Consider the following 20844-nt stretch of genomic DNA (forward strand, 5'->3'; position numbering starts at 1 on the left):
CAGCCTCACAAAACTCAGCAGCGATGCCTAACAAGCCCCAAAAACAACATTACATGAAATCTACACAGCGCAGTGCATATTTTCAAAGAGATTTCATATTATCTGCTCGCTCTTAACATCTCACCTATTGCTGTAAAAATGATTCATAACCCGTCTTTACGATTACTCAGAATTACTACCCCACTGCAGCTCCGCTACTGCAGGCATTGTTTTCCAAAATTCAATATAAAGACACACACACACTCTGCAGTAACACCAGCGTTAATGCTCGTGATAAATTCTTTATTTAAACAATTCTTGATTTGATTTCTTAGAGGACCAGACGAAGAGAGAGAGTGGAAACGGATGTGCCGACTACACTGCAGATGTGAGAGCAGTTAAATCACAGAGTGCGCTGACATCTTGTGGACGATGAACGCAGCTTCAGGGACAGAAGCTGGTTGATAAACACGGATCAGCCACAACATTAAAACTACTGACAGGACAAGTTAACTGATCATGTCGTTACAATGCAATGTTCTGCTGGGAAAATGTGGTCCCACCACCCACCCAGACACCGCTGCAGACCGAGTACACCCCTCATGGTCACAGCACTCCCTGATGGCAGTGGCCCCCTTCCCAGAAGGATACTGGGCAATGTCACACTGCAAAAAACGCTCACGGATGGCCTGAGGAACTTGACAAAGAGCTCAAGGCATCAACCTGGCCTCCAAATTCCCCCGGATTCAAATCCCACTGAGCAGCAGGATGTGCTGGTACCCCGAACTAACTCCGATCCACCGTTACCCCTTTTCCCAGGGTCCCTGCAGCTCAACGCATGTTAGATTTAAGACTTTTTAAGACTTGTTTTAATGCCCCATGGAATGAAGTTCAAGGCTAATTTTCTAATAATCAAAATTGAAGGACAATTTTATTTTGCCAAAATGTTTATAATGACAAAACATCCAATTTTTTGTCCAGTGAAAAAGTTAGATTATCTACGCCAAATGTCATTATAAAACCCCCTTTTTGAGTGAAACACTTGGAAGACCATGAATATATTATATCATCATTATCGTCATTACCAACAGAAGTGGGAAATAACTGGCACTTCTGTCTTTTTTTTTTTTTTTGGGTGATTTTGTGTTTTTCACTCTGCTTGTGAGATTACATTGTCTGGATTCCTATCATGATGAGTTTAAGTAAAGGAATTCATTCAATTATTTCACAAAGTTTTTTGAGATTTTACAACACAAAGGCAGAGAAAATGATTTATAAAATCCCACTTCCCATGTCTGAGCATTTTTAAGACTTGTGAAAGCTTTAAGTAATTTAAATACCAATTAAGGCCTTACTTTAAGACCGATGAATTCAATGCCTTTTATGACTTTTTAAGGATCTGCAGAGACCCTGTTTTCCCCCAAATTTGCTCTGATTCTTGAACCAGTTCCCTTCAGGATTCTTGGAGCGAAGTGGAACGACTGTAAACAAGGATGTGTCATCAACAGAAGGAGTTACACAATGCACAACAGAAGTAAACAGTAGAGGGAAAAAAATCACGGCTTACATTGATTACCTGCAAACTTATGTTGTTTTAACAAAAAAAAAACAAGCATGCACCAAAACGAGCCCCCTGCATGCTGTTTTTCAGAAGATTTCTCTACAGACTCCTCGATTGTCGCCTCTCTCTGTCCAACCTGTGTAATATGACTTGCCCACTGAATTTGACACCCATGTGGCACAATATGGTGAATGTGACTCGGAGTGTGAAAGCGCTTTGAATGGTCGAACGACAAGTGCAGAACCTTTACTGATGGCAATAAAGCATAGAGCGAATCTGATGAACCATCACAAAATGCCACTTTTTTTAAGGCAAGCTGCCAATTAAATAAGTTTTAACCAGAGTATCCTGGTGTGAGCTGGAACTTTGGTTTAGTTCATGTGGTTTAAGTTGCGCCATCTGGCACCATGACAGAGACACGGCTGTTCATGTGGTATCTTCGGCGCCTTAAAAGTCTTTGTCGTGTTCCTCTGGCCATCCCTGGGAACTTTTTATGGTGCTACATGGTGCATTGTCCTGCTGGGAGAGACACTGACTGCCATCAGGGAGTGTCTTTGCCATCGGAGGGTGTGTGAGTGCATGTCAAGAGGCAGCACCCAGGATCCAAGGTTTCCCAGCATTGCATTAAAACATGATCAATGTTATTCACTTGTTACTGGTTTTAATGTTGTGGCTGGCGCACAGCGGATGCACAGGAGATGTCATGGAAACGGAAAGGATATATCTAAAAATCAGATATTTGACATTTGCACTGTGTATTGGATTTGTTATGATTTACAGTATTATTATTCATACACAAAAACAAGTCAGTTATCATGTGCACCAGAAACTGATATTTTAAATACATTATTCAGTGGAAACAGACCCATGAAACTTCACTGGTTCTACTGAAACAACAGTAACTATGATAATGAAAATATTTATTTTTTAAAAACATTTCAGTAATTCTCTCCTCACCTTCAACTGTCAGATCAAATTCTCATTACTGAGTGTAAGGCTTCCTCTGTATGAAGGCGTAAGGCACAGTCGGAGTAGGATGTCAGTAGGTTTGAGGTCGCTGCTGTCATTGACACCTGCCGGGCAGATGCTACCTTGACACGGTGGAGCTGGCGTGTGATTGGCTAGAGGAGGTAGTGGCAGCACTGAGCTGTGAGAAACCACTATGACTCGACTCCAAACTGGTCATAGATCCCCTGGAAATAAAAAAAAATGTTCAGACATGATTCAACCCAATCAATTAATGTAAGAAAAGGTGACGTAAAGTAAACATATTTGACACACAACATAAGGAAGAAGAATTTCTGGAAATATCACAACATTGCTTTTTGATGCAGCCTGAGTGAAAGACAGTTTCAGTAGAAAATGGCACGACCGCAGAGGAAAAAGCTCAGTGGAAAAAATAAACTGACCTGAAATCGTGGGATGCCAGCACCTCGGTGTAATACATGATCTTACACTTGTGGGAGGAGACCTGCAGCGAGGCCAGCACATCATCAACGCGAGGCAGGCTGGAGGCGGAGCAGGCCGGGGAGCTGTGGAAGCGCCACTGCAGGATGTAGAAGCCTGGCCAGCGAGTTACGTGGGAGCCCTGTTTGAGCAGAGGGAAGCTGCGGGATCAGTTTGAGACTGTAGTGATGCAGAGTTCAGCGTCCCCAAACAATCTAATGAACAGAATGTCAAAACTTTTCCATGACTTTTCAAGGACACTAAATATTTTTTTTCTCACTCACAGTGACTTTGAAACACATGATTCAAACTATATTCATAATTTTAGCATCCCCAATGATATGTAGAAGGACTGTCAGAAATTTGAATATCCAACAGTAATTTCTGTTTTTACATTTTCTGGCTATGGTAACCTTAAATTTGGTGATTTCTTTTAAGAAAATGTGCATTCCAAATGCATTTTTATTTATTTATTTATACATTTCTTTAATTTTCAATGTAAAAAAATCCAAATTCTTAAAATTGAAAAAATTTAAAGAAAAAGAAATCACTAAGGAATTAAAAAATTTTTTTTAATAAAATGCCCCCAAAAAATGTATGGAAGAAGAAAAAAGAAAAAAGAAAGCCTTCCAAATCTTCAAGTTTTCTTTAAAAATCGTTGGTACAATAAATACAAAATATAGCCATTTACAGTTGTATTCCCCTCTCCTAAGCTAAAATAAATTTAAAAAAAAGGTCCCTTCCAAGTGCTTAGAAAATTACGTGGGCATACATGAAGGGAGAGATAAAACGTAGGGAGAAAATGAAGAAACGTACGTGATGTATCAGACACGCAAACTAAAACATCACCAAAACTTTGTTGCACATCAACACATATTAAAGCTATTTTATGTTGTCAGCTAGAGAAAATAAATTAACCATTATGTTACATTAATGTCGTTTTACAACTTATTTCCGTGATTTTGCCAAAACCTTCATTGAAATTATACTAGTTCCATGACTTTTCCAGGCCTGGAATATGTGATTGTGAAATTCCATGACTTCTCCAGGTTTTCCATGATCATGGGAACCCTGAGAATTTCATTTGCTTTTGATGCAACAGACAGCAAACAGGGACAACGTTTATTTGAAACTAGTAAAAAAAAGTGCAGCTGAATAAAGACGCGTCTCTCTGACCTGAACGCTCTCTCCCTCCTTGCAGGTGAGAGCTTTCTCCACCATGCTGTAGTCCTGGCCGAGCACCCAGTTCCTGTCAATCAGCTGGGCGTTAACGGCCCCGAGGGACGTGATGCCGTGGGCTCCGAGAGTGTCTTTCTTTTGGGGCTGTGGGGCCCTCTTGGAGTGGTAGATTTTGAAGATCACGTCTCCTTTAGACACGTCGAAGTCCCAGGTGATGACGGAGGAAGCCTCTGTGATATCGATCAGCATCTGCAGGAGGATGTAAGAAGATCAGAAACACAGAACAGCAGACAGCAGACGATTAATCACACACTGTGGTCCCTTTTTCTGTGAGCCTGCAATGCAGATTTCTCCCAGCAGGTGGCAGCCTAATCCACAAAATACAATCCATATCCCATTTCTCTCACCTTTATGCACTATTTGAACAATTAACCCTTTGAAACCTGGCTTGAATTCTTTCATAAAACATGGAAAGAAGGCAATGAGTAACTTAGGGAGACAAGACTCAAAAATTAGGAAGAAATTAATTGTGTAACATAACTTTTAATATATAAATATGATAGTTGTGAAAGTTTTCTAGTAGTTTTCTGGAATTTTTTCTTTCTCTTTCTTTAAAATATAATATTCTAAATATTTTAATTTCTTCAAATTTGCGGGGCATTTCTTGCCATGTTGCTTATGATCTTTTCTTCCATGTTCTCTTGATTTATTCAGAGTTCAAATGTTTAAATACTGTTTAAATACTCTGATAATTTCTATTTGTGAATTGTTTTTTACCTTCTTTTTTGTCACTCTTATTTATGTTTACTCAATCCATGTTTATTTGGATACATTGTTTCCAGCTACTGTTGATATATACCTATGCTTGTGTCATATTCCTGCAGTGATCATTCAGCACGGCACTTTTGATATATAATTGACAAATGTCAATTAAAAAGATTTAGATTAAATATTTGTGAAAGCTGTCTGAACGCAGCACTACAAAAGTGATGTCAATCCAGGTTTCAAAGGGTTAAAGCAGAAAGAAGAGGACACTGCACCTCATATGGCGCTCCCTTGAAAATACTGGCGCTCTTATAGATGGAGTCCGTCAGCAGGCGGTGCTCCTCACTCTCCAGCTCCTCTGCTGTCCGGTACAAAGATTTGGGGACCACGCCTCCCTCAGGGATGTCACACTGGAGAGGAAAGACAGAAAAAAAGACATCAAGCTCAAACAATGCCAACAAGAGACAACTCACATTAATCAGGGAGAGCACAGAGAGAGGGACATCAGATGGCAAAAATACGAATTCTTGCATATGTTGCTTTGATATTTGTGCATCTCTCTTTCTCTTTCTTATCTATCATTTTTTCATTACTGTAATTTTCTTGTTTTGGAAACTTGACATCTATTGTGTGTCTAAGGTTGTTTTTGTTTTTTTTGTATCTGCTGGGAGGGTTTAAGAATAGAAGGACGCGGGACATATGATTTGTGATAATGGGTTTATAAATCAAATTGAACTGAAGTGTACAGGTACAGGTACGAGTTACATGGAAAGCTAAATGGCCGCACACTAAAAAGCTCCAGACAAAATGTAAAATCAGGAGCAAAAGGCCTGGTTTACATTATTATATCATTCAACATGTTGAGGGCGGCACACTGTGGACTAAATCTCACCATGCAGTCTCCTCCCAAGAAGTCTGGGATGATTTCTTTGTCAATATAGTCCACCAATCCTCCCGGATCCTGGTAGTCGTTTCCTCCGTAAACAAGGAACTTCTTCCGGGTATTCTCGTCGATCAGAGGGCTGACCTGGAAACACCACGAGTCATCGGAGGACACGAGAGCAGGTTCACAAATTATGGACCGTAAAAGTTCATCAATAAGTATTTGAATTATTCGTTTTGTATTTGTACTTTATTTTCGTTTTATCGTCATAATAGCCCATAATTTAAATCTGTTTTCTATTTGACAACATATGATTGTATCTTTTACATCTCCTGGTAGTAGTAGCCTGTACTCAAAATCTGCTTGTGTAATGCCTAATATTGTAGTATTCAGATTTTATTACTTTTGTTATCATTTTGATTCATTTCCATACATTTGTGTATTATATACTTATCTTTATTTCTTTGCTGAATGCTATAACTACAAACTTTACTATTGCATATTGCTGTACTGTAGCAATGATCTAATTCCCCTCATGAGGATCTGCATATTACATGGTTTTAATTATCATCCTCTCCATTTCGTCTTTGTTTATCATTTGCTCATATTCACAGTGTTGCACCCAGCTATTAACAATTCCCATCAGCGCGAAAATCTGCAAGATGCAATCTCTGCATAAGTACTTTAAGACTTCATCCATTCCTGCAGAATCAGATGATGAATTTAAACCACAGAAACAGCTGCACATATAAAGTAAGTGCAGATATTTATACTCACCAGGGTCCAGAGCACTGGGAAAACTCTGGGCGCCCTCAGTATGAGCAGGCGACCCAGAGTCTCTGGGTAGTTGGCCTCCACCACCTCGATGATTCTCAGCAGAGCCTTCACGCCCGGCCTCCACAGGTGACGCATGTTTAGACCTTCCAGATCCACCAGGCAAGTCCAGCAGCTGACAGACACATTAACACAGACAGTATATGACTTTATGTGCAAGCATGTGTGCCCCAGAATCGCTGAGAGCTAACAGGACACTTATAGAAGATAGACTGATATTTAGGCACCTAATGGGTCGACCGAAGACTCTGGTGTTTTCTTCACAACGTCTCAGTCCCTCCTCGTTTATGGACAGGACCTGCATCACATTAAAGTTGAAGCATTAATGTTACTGAATATGTCTTAAATTACTATATCTATGTGTATGTAAAGGCTTGATATTTTTAATGGATGTTATTTTTATTTCTTGGGGTAATGATAATTGGTTGGCAAATATATATTTATATTGATATTTTACTTTGCATCATGTTGTATTTTTTTAAATCCATATATATTTTATTCTCTCTTTTAGAGGAGGGCCGAAGAAAAGCCCATTGTAAACTGTTTTGTTTACTTTTTGTCTATTTTTTATAAAACATCTAAATGTGTTCATAACCTTTAACACTTTAATCTAAGCCTGTCAGTGGCAAAAACAAGCATTTTTAATGGACGTACATTGACGGTGCTCATTAACATTATATAGCAGTCTGATTAGCAGCTGCTGGCTACAGCCCTCTTGTTTAATACTGGACTAATTCTAAAAACTGTTGTCTCCATTAGTCACTCAGACACAAAAACACGTGAAAATAGGAGCCAGGTTTAAAAATACCAAAGTTTCTCTTTAAATTCTCATTTATGTCACCTGTCTCAGTAGCACCTCCTCTCCCAAGGCTCGTACCAAGCCCTTAGTGTCCATTTGCCCCAAACGCAAGATATACAGAGGACGGCCACCTAAAGCACAAACACACACACACACACACACACACACACACACACACACACACACATACACACACAGTTTGTACAAGAAAGTGAAATCAATTATCGGAATGAGTCACATCCGTTCTTTGTAATGACTTTTTCAGAGCTCTGGATCCCCCGTTGTCTACATAAAACTGGTAATTACCGCTCCAACAGGTATAAACTTAGCAGGAGAAAAACACAAGTGCACTCCCTGTGTTTGAAGTCCTTCCTCTAACCTGGTGGATCAGCTGAGCTGTTAAAAGCAATGACTCATTTTCAAACACGGGAGCCATGACAGCTGGTGCTCAGACTTTACAGTCAATGATTAACCGGCCATTTCCACCCATTAGGACTTTATAAACACAGAAGACTTAATCCCTCTGACTCCTTATCTTCATGTCCACTGATAAATTTTCACTTTCACTTTACACAAACCACAGCACAACTACAATAAGCAGTGAAATGAGGTGAAAGTTAGATGAGCTTAAGATAAAATTGGCAGGTTTCCAGTATTAATCACACAGTACCTCTGTCGTGGTGGTGCCAACCTCCGGTGTAATAGTCCTGAAGCAGTTGTGGGCGCTCCCATGTGTCTAACAGGAAATCTACCTGATGCTGCTTCCTCCAGGTGAGGGACTGACACAAGAACTCTCTGGCCTTGTCCAGGTTGAAATCTCTCGCCCTCAGGAAGCGCAGCACATGCTGATCCTTTGGAATCTGTACGACAACAAGCAAGAGCCAACACATTAATGCACAGCTCTGAGATAAAGGCGCTGTATGAGACCTTCAGAGCATGAGGACAAATCAGAGACGGAGCTGAGGTTACCTGCACATGGCTTCAAACATGAAAGGGGCTGAGCTAACAGCCTGCAGCTAACAGTGCTAACTTTGGCAAAAATGCTACAAGAGCTGTTAACTTCAATCATCATTTATTGGTCACATGAAGTCATGCACGATAAAACTCCAGTAAAATGTGATCTCGTCAGCTCCTTCAACTTGTTTAATGAAATTCAGTCCCCTTTTTGTCTTTCCAGATGATTCTGGTAATCCATGGTTTCTGGCTGGGGAATTATTTAACTGCCTGATGGTGGTCGTTACACTTCCGTAACTCCGCCACCATGGGACGAGAAAGCGTTATCAGCGGTGGTATGAGCTTAATGCAGAGCGGCAATGATTTGTTTGCCAATGGGATACACACACAGGAACTAACAGGCACCAACATGCACGTGTGCCTGTTACAATAACTACTTTTGTACATTAATATATTATCCCAGAAATAACTGCAATTAATGATATTATTGTCATTTTGACAGCATTTTAGGCCACTAATGTCATGATAATTTAATGGCATAATAATGCAAGTACATCCTTTTAAATAGCAATTGACTTTTAAATGTTGAGAATAATCATACATTGGAACTGGAAAACTGGAAAAAAAAAATTCAACTTATTTTTAAAAAAGTACTTAACACCTGCTTATACAGTATATCCAATAAATTAAAAATCAGGGTTGCCACATATATTCATGGACAAAATTCCAAAACTTTTCAATGACTTCTCAAGGGCCCTAAGTAATTTTTTCTTTCCCAAGTTGCCTTTTTAACCACATCATATTTGAACTATTCAAACATTTCCGCTGACTGGCATACATGTAGGGAGAAACAGAACGCGGGGAGAAAAAAATTAAGAAACGTACGTGATAGTAAAAAAATGTCACACGCTGACGAATATTAGAGCTACGCTGCATTGACGGCTACAGAAAATAAAATTGCAATTATGTTACAATAGGGTGGAGGGTTAGCTATGAAGATTACTGGAACAAATTAATTTCACAACAAAATTCCACAACTTTTTTCAAAACTTTCAGTGATTTTTACTATTTTCCATGACCTTAACAGGCCTGGAAAATGTGACTGTGAAATTCTTTTCCAGGTTTTCCATGATCCCTGAAATATTAAACTATAGTTCTTTTAGAGGAGTTGCCCAAAATTACAAAGTTGGATGCTTTATACAACACTGGGCCAACAAAAACAAAACCAGGTGATGCCTCTTAATGTTAGCAAAGCTCAGGGAACAAAACAGTTACCTCCACCATCAGGCCAGTGTGCTGACTGGGAGGCAGCAGTTTGCTGGTGGATTTACAGAGTAGAGAATGAAATCGTTGGAGAGTAAAACTACAAATTACACACTGTATGGCTCGTTGCCAGGGGTTGGCAAGCTAGAAACTGTACAGACTGCGCGTCTTCCACTCCAATAGTGCAGCTGCAGGCTAGCTGCAAGCTACACTGTGTTGTCTTTGAAGTGTTGCACAAGTAGGCGGGGGTGGAGAGACAAAAAAAGGGAGAAAGGCTGCACCCGAGTTATTCAGTGGTTGGGAAAGTCCTGCTGTTAATTTTGGCATCATGGGAGCTAAAATGTTGGTGACATTCTCGTGTAAATATACATTTATGTAAATAGGCAATATGGAGGTGGGCAAAATGAAGGCCACGTCCATATACCAGATGATTTGTCGATAACTGAATTATCCAGATAGATAATGCTCCATCTACCACAACACAGAGCAGAGATGCTCGGATTCAACGTTCAGAGAGTTACTTCATTCTCTGCTCATAACGTCATCTTTCCACTACATCTTTACAAAGAGATTTTTTTTAAATAATGCTCTTTTAAAGATATTTTTTAGGCTTTTCCATTGCCTTTATTTGGTAGGACAGATATAGTGTGAAAGGGGGAGGGGAGAAGAAATGACATGCAGCAAAGGGCTGAAGCTGGACTCGAACCTGCAGCTGCTGCAGCGAAGACACAGTCTCTGTACATGGGGCGCCTGCTCTACCAACTAAGCCACTGGGCCCCCTGATGCTTGATATTTTTAATTGTCATCTAAAGCACATGCAAGTGTGACAGCAAGAGCTAAGCAAAAGTCTACGTTGAATAAGCGTCTAGGAATAAATGTGTGCTTTACATAATTGCACAAAGTGCTCTGTTGTCAACCAGAGTGCGTTTGTGTTTATCTGACCTTGCCCTTGTGGGTTTCCTGGAGCCACTGGCGCAGTCGAATAAGACAGCTCTCCTGCAGAGGCGTTAAATCACCTAGGTAACGTCTGATGTAATCAGCATCCAGTTTGTCTGCAGGCCAGGACACATGTACAGTCAGAAGTTAGAATATATTGCATGCATAAATCAAAAGAAACCAGCAACTGTATGGTAACATTTATATTTCAGCTTTGCCCTGTTAGCTGCTGTTGTTTTTTTTCTCTCAACATTTGGCACTATTGTTATTAAAATTAGTGCCAAAGAGAGTGTAAAAAGGGTTGGCGTGTAGCACATAATAAGTAGTGTGAGATCAAAAGCTTTTGAAATGCTACATAAAGTATTATATCAAAAAATATTTTCCTGTTATTATTTAGAGTTAAAGTTATTTCACCCTCTTTAAATGTCTCAGTCCTTTCAGTGAACATACGTACTGTAAACACTATAATAGTATGACTGATAGACATCTTCTAACTATCTCACTGCACTTTAGTGTTGGGTGTTGGCTACTCCACACTTAACAGTGACTAATGAGTAAAATTTACAAAGAACAGAATTACAAAAGGTGCAGCTAGGGGGGGACTGCACAATCCCACTCGGGAAAACTGCCTTTAATCAGGCTGTATTTACCTTTAGAGCATCTCAACTATGGAGCACAGTACCACGATCAGATCTGGAGTCCCCATCATATTGTTCATTTAAGTGTAATGTGAAGACATGGTTTGTTGAGAAGAAACAACGTCAGCACTGATTTAAAGTGAATTGTACCTAATTTCTAAATGGGTATACTCAAACTGTGCCTGCATCATCTGCTGTTTTTGGATTTTATCCTCTCACTCTGTCAAATTGTGTTGTATAGTCTTAACTTGTACATTTTTAACTATACAGTATTATGTGCCTTTTTAGCTTAATGTTGTTTTTCTTAACCATTATGCATACTGTATCTTTATATTGTTTATTATTATTATTATTATTATTATTATTTTGGAATACCTTTTAACATCCAGGCAGCACTGATGAAAACTAGCTCCCCAGCTAAGTCTGGCGCATTTACATTCGAGTATATATGGATTAATGTACATTGTCCCTTCTTAGACAAATTACAAATTTATCTGAAAAATTACTAAATTGCATTTAACATCACTGACCGTCAGGAGAGCCAGCCACGAGCTCTGTGGGAGAGGCCGGGTCTTTACTGTCTGGTCCACTCTTAGCAGCGTTCCCTGGGATGGCTCGAGCAGTTGAGCAGGGCAGGGACTGAAGCCTGGCGGAGCAAGAAACAACAGGGGGGGTCCAACGAGGTATGTACGTTATTCCTTCTTCCTCCAGCTCTCTGAGGTAGTACTCAATAATTTCTTTACCCTAAAATAAAGGAAGGAGACAAGACTTTTTACATGTGACACTACATGTAAAGCAAGAACAGTCCTCCTCAACAGATCACAGAACACAAACGGTTTTCATTCAGGCTGCCCCTCAAAAGTTGGAGTTTCGAGTCATCAGTCGGAGACCCCTCAGTCGACTGAGATTACTTCAATTCGAGCAGTCGTTCTTTTTGGGGTTTTTTTGCAAGTCAGTGCATTGTGCTTCTAAGGACATTTTGGTACCCAGACTTTTTCTGTGAAGTGAACACTTTGACTTTCACGCTACTCTTTGTTATAAGCAGCTGCGTGCACGATGCACCGGGAGAAAGACTCTGCCTGAGAACTCTTAGACTTTTCTGCTTAGAAATATGTGAATTTGCAGCTCGCAGCAACCTAATACAACACAGTCTGTGGCTTTTGTTTGACATCTAGTGTCGGCAAAAAATGTTATGCATATCCAATCTGCTGTTAGCTTGTTTATATGAATGCAGCTGTCACAACGAACGTCCCGCTGGACCCGTTCAAACTTCGTATGGAATATAAACTAACTATGGAATTGAATATTCGTATTGAACGGCCAAATTTGACTGGACATCATTCTGAGTCCAGTATTGTTCTACTTTTCATCTCATCTGTTGAATATGAGGTTCTGTGTTTTTGTGAAAAACCATTTCTTCTCATTTTTTTCTGTCAAGTAAGGTGTGCCTCAGGGGTCCGTTTTGGGGCCACTTTTATTTTCTTTATACATGTTTCTTATACATGTTTTTTACATTTTTATATTGTGAATACACAGATGTACCTGCCTGTTGAATCTGCAGACCGTGGAGTGATGAGATCACTTTGTGACCGCCATGCTGATGTCAAAAGCTGGATGTCAAAACGTTTTCTTCAACTGAAATCCAGCAAAACTAACATCCTTGTCATTGAGTCCTGGCAAATGATAAAACAAATTCTGCCCCTATTTGATCATAAAAAGTCTGTTGCAAGATATCTTGGCATCTGGTTTGACAGTAATTTAAGTTTTTTGAGCAGCACATCACAAATCTTAGGCAAACATGGTTTTGTCATCTTAAAAATATTATCATCATAGACTCATAGTTATCTATGGGTTATTTGAAAAATACGATCTACTATCTTGACTTTTAAAGACTTGAAAAAATTGCCTGAGAAAATCAGAGATCAGTGATCTCTTTTCAGTCCCTTCTTAAAACATACTTTTATTTGAGAGCCTTTTCCTGTTTTTACTTGAGTTAGTTTCCCTTGAACGGCCTCATTTTCTCAGTTTTTAGACACCAAATCGAACACTGAAAAGGAGTACAAGTGCTACTAGGTCTTTGTAGTGGTCACATACAGGTGCTCTTTGGATACTTTAGGTGTACGGTGTTTATTTCATTTTGTAAAGTATACTGTCAATCAAAAAATATAAAAGGCAAATCTCCTTCGAAAACGATCCAAGGCCCACTGAAGGGTTTGTACAAATATTAAAAACGATTTTTTTTTCATGCCTTCTTTTAAAACCTGTTGAATATGTGACTTGTGTCTGGTTTATTTTGCTGCCTTATAAAGCACTTTGTAACACTGCTCTGAATGTGCTTTAGAGATAAGATGATTATTATCATGATTTAAATACTGTCAGCAAATGCTGTTGAATATTTCACATTTTTAGGTCAATTTTAAAGTCAATCTAATTAAAGATGCAAACCTTTTTAATGCTGCTAGCATATTGTTTCATAGCTATCTTCTCTGCCGTGCTCTCAAAGCCAAAAAAGGACTTGATATCCAGACTGGCTGTTTGTTCGAAGCACGTCCAGTCCTCATTCTCTGGATGAACCTGTGCAAGATAAAAATGTGTGATGAAAAAAACTCCAACTCCATATGTCAAAGTGCTTGTTATTTCACAACAGAGTACAAAAGCAGGGATTGAATACAGAAAAATGAATCAAGAAAGATATGTCACAGATGATGTCTCTACTGAAGTAATCACATGCAGCAGCAACAATATTGCTGGTGTGGGTAATGTTGTGGAAAGTAAGGAAATGTGTCTCAGCTAGGTAAGTATTATTGGAGTGAGTCATGTTGCATTGACTTTAAAGACTCTACCTGTTGACACAAGTGTTTAGTGAATTTGGCACTCTAAAGAGGATCATTTAGATTAATAATTCAGGGGCTGGAGAGAAAAGACAGTTTTTCCTGCATATGCAGCCTTGGGGATCTTTTATGTGACTTCTTTTTTATACTTGACATTGTAAAAATGTAATATAAAACAACAATAAAACAAGCACAACAACAAAGACATAAAACTCACCGAGTAGTTGCAGCACTCACGGACAATGACCCTGCTGGAAAAGGTCTCATTGTGGACTTCAATTTGGAGCGTCCTGTCTTTGCGGTTTAGAGTGTTCTTTTGGATAAAATACAAGAAGTCTACGCCAGCAATCTACATGCAGAAAAAAAGATGGTTTATACAAAAATCTTGCAAGTTGAAAAAAAGATGTTTTTAATACCAGTCGAAATTAAATTTAAGACCAATTTTACTTTTTTCCGCAACTGTCCAAGCCATGTTACATGACTGTTACTGCTACTTTATCTCACCGTTTTGAAGAAAGCCTTAAAATAAAATATATATTTAAAAAAAAGGACAAATTTTTTAATAACCAAAAATGAAGGAAAAAAACATGAAGTGATCAAAAAGGTTAGGGACAAATTTACCCTAAAGCGTGACCTTTTTGGTCAGGTTAAAAAGTCGACTTTAAATGATGAAAAAAAAAACAAAAAAACTTTCTTCTTCTATCCTGATCTTTGTGACGTTAATGCGAGAGGCTTTCAGTTCATTTTCACATAAAAATAGATATTACAATTTTTTTTTTTTAGATTTTACAATGCAACCTCTGAAAAACAAAGAGATTGATTTTATCTTAATTCCTATCTTCTTCCTACGTCTTTTTTTTTTACTTTTGAGTGATTGAATTAATACATTTTAATGCCAATTAATGCTAATTTTAAGATTAATTAATTTAATGCCTTTTGAATTTTTTTAAGCCTGGACAACAGCGCTATTACGATTGTTTCATGGTCTTTCGTGTTCTTCCAAAGGTCAAAGGAGATGTACCCGTTTAAGAAGGCGAGGGGCCTCGATGTCGATCATGCAGCGCCTCTCAGTAACCACAGTGGATCCATCCTTGCTTTGGGTCTCGCTGATGATCTCACTGCCCACAAACACTGGGATCAGGTGGGACTTTGGGAACCTCCTCACATAGGCCTGAGAGAGGGGGGAGAGAAATCACATGAGAAAGACGTTTATAAGAAAAATATGTAGATTCTCTTGTCATGACGTATTGTTGTTGTACTTTTTATTTTTTTGAACAGCACTGGTGTGTTTGGTTCTGTACATTCTGTTCTCACTGGATGTTTTTGCTTTTGTCCTGCCCACTATGAGCTCGCTCTCTGATTGGCCTGGAAAGCTGTTTTGAATGAACCCATTACAAGGAGGTCACATGTATTTGCCAAAAGAGCGAACTATAGTGCTGCTGAGTCAGGAGAGCAGCATGTGATTTACAGCACATCATTTCTGTGTCTGTTGAGGACGCATTTAGTGTCTCTAACAGCTTATAAATACATAATGCTGCTGTGGAAGCTTTTACAAGCAGCGATTTGTGTTTAACTGCCCACAGCAGACTGCATGACCATCTGGCCGAGCCAATGTCACCGGGGCTCACCTGTCAATATTGATTGAGTTGCTGAGCAGCTGCCTCAGGATGTGCAAAAATAGCCCTCAGTCTATGTAACTTGTAGCAGTGTTGTTTGTGCTGATAAATATGAAAAAGGAAAGAACTACCATCACAGTATACGCAGCTGGATGTTTAATGTTTACTGTAGCTACCATGGGGTAGACAACTATTGCAGCTACTCTTGAGGAGCAACGGTAATCTGGCTCAAGATTGAAGAGATGCATTTACTCAAATACTGCAGTTTAGTACAATTTAGAGGTACTTGTACTTTGACTAAGAGTATTTTCATTTTCTGCGACTTTATACAACTACACTTCATCTCAGAGGGAAATATTGTACTTTTTTACTGCATTATTTCACAGCTACAGTACTGGTTACGGCTACCTTAAAGGTAAAATACACTATATGATCAGTTACAATTAACTACTGTTTCTACTTTTAAATATAACAAATTGAGTCTTCACACTAGTCTATGTCTATTTTTTCAAGCTTTACCCTCTTCATCAGATTGATGTTTGATGAAGAGCGTGAAGCTCAAAATGTCAAGTTGCGAATTAGCACCAGCCAAACGGTGGTAAAAAGGTCTCTCTCTCAATCTGCTTCTATACTCTCTGTGTCTGTGTTTGCCGGCATTCGAAAATGTGTTCGGGCAACAGCTCTTCAGCTAACGAAAAATGTTTGAGCTCGAAGATGCGGAGGGAGATCTGAGGGCTGCTCATGATGGGAAGTTTACCACAGTTCATTTACACATAATGACCGATTCTTATTATACAGAGCTGGATAAAAATCAGCAAAGCATCCCTTTCAGCCGAAGGACTAGTCTTTCAGCAACACGCACGCACGCACGCACACGTATCCTTCTTGTATCGATACTACGCAGCATATGAGATATCTGATTGATAAGATAACATTATCCACTAAGCAAATTAATGGGAGAGGTTGCCTTTGTTAAGAAGCAGCAGTGAGTGGTGTTATGTAACAAATCATATGATGCACTGATTGCAGACAAACTGAAACCTTTGACTTTCCTATTCCTCTCAGAGCTGTGAGAACACTGGGAGCAAAAAATATAAATAAGATGAGTCAAACTGTCAATCCACCATCATATTTCACATTAGCAAACCAGTAACAGTCTAATGACTGTAAAGCAAAATTCTGCAGGTGTCTGTCAACGTAGCTCAGTATATCTATTACATACGATACCAGGAGAGTTATAAAGACGTGTTATAAAAGGGACACACATGATGTCACTGGTTAAATGTTCAGTACTGACCGGGACACTGATTGTTAGTCGAAGTAAGCCATGTGGACTAATGAGAGCCCAGAGATAAATGGGAGCTGGAGGTGGCAGACTATTCACTGGATTCTCTCCTTTAGGCTGTCGGGGCTGGGATCTTTTCACAGGAGCTGTTATTTACTTTTCACAAAAGGTCTATTTTGAGACCCTTTTCAATAAAGTTCAGAGATGCGAGATGAATTTTAGACCTGTGATTTTCTCTGAGAGATGTTTCACGGAAAATGAAGCTTTTGTAGGTGTCAGCTTGGGGACTGTTTGGTGACGGAGTTACAGTCTGCAGAGCGAAGTGTCACTGCAGGTGACGGTCGCGCTCTTTTACCCCGCTCTGAGGATGTTGCATAAGTCTTTGGCTTAATATATAACTGAAAAGAGCAAGACAGCAGGAGCAGACTGTGAAAGTCGGTGAAAACAAACCCATAGAAATGTACACTTACTTAACCTCCGTCCTTATTTTGCTGTAAGAACAGAGAGTTCCTGTTCTTACATGACTTAAAAGCACTGAGTTGAAGGTTGCAGGTGAAGCGAGCACTATATCAACATCAAAAGTGGAGTCTCTGTTGCTTTTTCAATTGATTTCCTTGGTATGACTGTTGAATTATGCTGCACTGAAATCCAAATATTTTGACACTTGCATTAATATAACCAGAAATATCTCTACTGATGAACTCGGCCCGGAAATTCAAGGTATATTAGAGGTATATGTTACCAAGATCTTTTTCTTTTTAAAAGTTAGCAATAACAATGCACAAAAGTGACTCACTCAACCTCTCATAGTCCTCACATTACAATGAAAAAAAATATCAGGGATCCAGACCTTTCAACAATGAATTTTAAAAACTTTCATGTAAAGATTTAACCCCATGTCAATGACTTGAAGTTATTTAAACTTAGCAGGCCACATATTATTACATTCATTTCCCAGGCATTTGAGGATAAGAAAACTGCCAGCACCTGCTTACTTTGCTCACTCAACAAGCTGCATATGCTAATTAGAGCTGCAACAATTACTCAATTAATCCGTTAACTGATCGAAAGAAAATTAATCGCTAACTATTTTGATAACTCTTTCAGCACATTTCCAGCAAAAATGGCAAACTGTTGCGAGTTCTAGCTTCTTAAATGTGAGCATTTGCTGATTTTGCATTTGCCTGGACCTGAGAGTTTGTGATACCTCAATAAGTAAAAGTTGAAAGAGCTACAGATACAGAAACTTTGAGAAAGAAATGCAAAGTTTAATAAGTAGTTTTCTCACAATATGTACCTATATATTATTGTACTTTTCTACAGCACCAGGAGAAAAGATTGTTTACAGTATTCTATTTATTCACTCAGCCCACATCATCTATTGCAGGTAAGTGTCTATTGAGAAAGAGAAAGTTGACCCTGGGAGGCAGACAAGGCCACAGACGGTCTGTATAGCTTCTGAAAGTCTGTGTTGAATTTAGTCAGAAGTGCACTGCTAACACCATCACCAAGGAAAAGATTATGTTAAAGATTATTCTCACAGTTTGCTTGACACAAATATAAAACATGATATGCGACAGAAAGAAGGTTCAAGCTACCTGAAGTGAAAGTATGACGCAGAAATCAATCGTGTACAGAGACAGGTGGAATTCAGTGCCAGAGAATAAAAAGGATTTTTCAAAATTAAGTTATATAACAGTATCTCCTGACATTTCGGAAACCATAATTGAATTGTCTGTGTAAACTCAGAAAATGTGTATGTATAATGTAAATGTGGGTGAAAGCTGAAATCCCCCTTTGCACGCAGAGAATGAGAAATGTATTTCAATACTATATATACTATACACCCTATTTCCTTGTCATTAAATATGTGAAAGCGCAGGATGGATAATCATATAATTTGAGGTCATTCATACACTTTTTTACATTTTGGATGAAGGGTGGGAAACACCAAAGGCCCCACAATACAATTTTATCACTTAAATCAGGATACAATAGAACTGCACACTTAAATGTTCTGTAATATGCTGACTATTGCAATAACAAACACTGCAATATGTTGTGATTTATTACCTTCTTTAAACTGCAAGTTTTGTCTCAAATTGGAAACTTGTCAACAACTGCGTTATCTAACAGGATAAAGTTTTCAGTCATCTAACCTCAGTCTTTTCTGACAAAAAGAGATTTTGATTTTATTATTAATTTATTATTTATACAGCTTTTCAAACATGTAACATCACGTTTTTGTTGATTATTAGAGTCTGTTTATTGAGTTGTATATAGATCATCATCTTTTTCAATTATTATTTTGTTATATTTTTATCTTTTTTTTTATTTGTTTGTTTTACATGTTCAAAATAAATACCAAACAATCAGTCAACATTATCTATTCCCTCCTGTGTTTATGTTTTTGGATGCATTGTGTAATAAGATACTCAATTTGTTTTTTTTTAAAGATTTGTCTGCATTTGGGTACTTTTACTTTAAATACTTCTCATACATTTTCATGATTTTGCTTGAGTACCATGTCAAAGCAGGACTTTTACTTGAAGCAGAGTTTTTCACAGAGCGGTATTAGTACTTTAAATGATCTGGATACTTCAACTATCACTGAGACGAAGATCGTGATTAAAGAGTGCAAAGGTCAAGCCACAGTGGCTACAACAGTAATAGCTGTAATTTTAGTTATGTAAGAGGTGGCAGGGATTCATTAACATGTACAAACACACTACTCACCGCCATTATCAGCTCAAATGGATGCTTGTAGACCCGTACGGGGGACTGGTACTCCTGCACCATGGTTAAACTCTCACAGGGAGCCTCTGATGCACAAAAACAAAGATAATATCACGACAAAGCGATAATATCACGACAAAGCGATAATATCAACTTCACGCATCAACTTACGGTTGTAAAAAGTTTACATCCTAACAGCTGAGTAAAGGCACTTTTACACGAAACTCATTTAATGTTGATTTAAACAGCAGATAAACCGCGTAAGCAGAAAAAAAGAGCAACCAGAGCTGGTATCTATCAAGTACTCAAAGGGATAAAATCAGACTGAGTGTAAAAACAAAGCGAGCACATCACGTACTCAACAGCGGAAAAAACTCGACCAAGTTGACTCACAGCTGTCCTGAATCCTCGCCGCTAAATTTAAGATGCGTCGCTGAAGCTTTTCACAGTCTGTGTTTTGTCCATTTTGTCAGCTGACGGGCGGAAAGTCTAGTTTCCGTCCATGAAAACCCGAAAATCCGAAAACTACAAACGGGTCCGTTAATCTGTGGCACCAACTGTTAGCCCCGCCCCTTTCAAACAAACAGGAAGTACGTGTGACGTTTGTTTGATTTTTTTTTCAGTTGAGAGTTCTAGAAGCCGATGTTTTATTGTGAAAGGTCAACATTGTCAAATTTAAAAGTTTTCTTCTTTTTATTTGTTAACATCATTTTTTCCAAAGCCTCTTTCTTTTATTATACTGACGTTTAAAATTAAGTTTTTATTTTTTTTTTTTTGTTGTTTCAATTTTGCTTTGTCAAGCAAAATTGTTATATATGTTTGTAAAATGTTTACATAAATATGCTAGAAAGAGTTGGAGCTGAATTTACAAAATGCCTACAAGTTTTATTTTTATTTTTAATTTAATTTTACCTTTTTAATCTCTGGCATTTCTTTTGTTTTATTTTGACTTTTATTGATGCATTTATAAATTTAACTGTTTTACAACTGCAATTTTTAGTCTGCACAATTTTATTCATTGTTGTTTATTTTTGTTTTAATTTATTGTTTTATGTTGATTCCATTTTTTGCTCTGCCAAGCACTTTTGGGTATGCGTTTGTCACATGTTTACATAATGATGCTGTACAAATAAAGTCAA

The 20844-nt window shown here is 38.4% G+C and overlaps 1 protein-coding gene across 3 annotated transcripts; it reads right to left on the bottom strand.

Moving 5' to 3' along the window:
- Positions 1–245: 245 nt before the first annotated feature.
- Positions 246–20264, bottom strand: LOC121956476 (SEC14-like protein 1). 3 transcript variants are annotated; one of them, XM_042504716.1, is made up of 16 exons: positions 20099–20264; positions 19706–19791; positions 15090–15239; positions 14286–14417; positions 13683–13811; positions 11768–11981; positions 10606–10715; positions 8117–8306; positions 7489–7577; positions 6875–6945; positions 6591–6762; positions 5823–5957; positions 5206–5340; positions 4163–4414; positions 2950–3128; positions 246–2733 (listed from the first exon to the last, which is right to left on the bottom strand). In XM_042504716.1, the coding sequence occupies exons 2-16, from the start codon at positions 19766–19768 to the stop codon at positions 2628–2630; spliced, it is 2127 nt and encodes a 708-aa protein (XP_042360650.1). In that variant the 5' UTR covers positions 19769–19791; positions 20099–20264; the 3' UTR covers positions 246–2627. The 3 variants fall into 3 exon arrangements, with proteins under 3 accessions (XP_042360650.1, XP_042360651.1, XP_042360652.1); XM_042504717.1 differs by having other exon boundaries at positions 20064–20264; XM_042504718.1 differs by lacking the exon at positions 20099–20264 and adding an exon at positions 19877–19980.
- Between the last annotated feature and the right edge of the window lie 580 nt (positions 20265–20844).

The sequence above is a fragment of the Plectropomus leopardus genome, chromosome 17, assembly GCF_008729295.1.
Source record: "Plectropomus leopardus isolate mb chromosome 17, YSFRI_Pleo_2.0, whole genome shotgun sequence".
Classification (NCBI taxonomy): Eukaryota; Metazoa; Chordata; class Actinopteri; order Perciformes; family Serranidae; genus Plectropomus; species Plectropomus leopardus.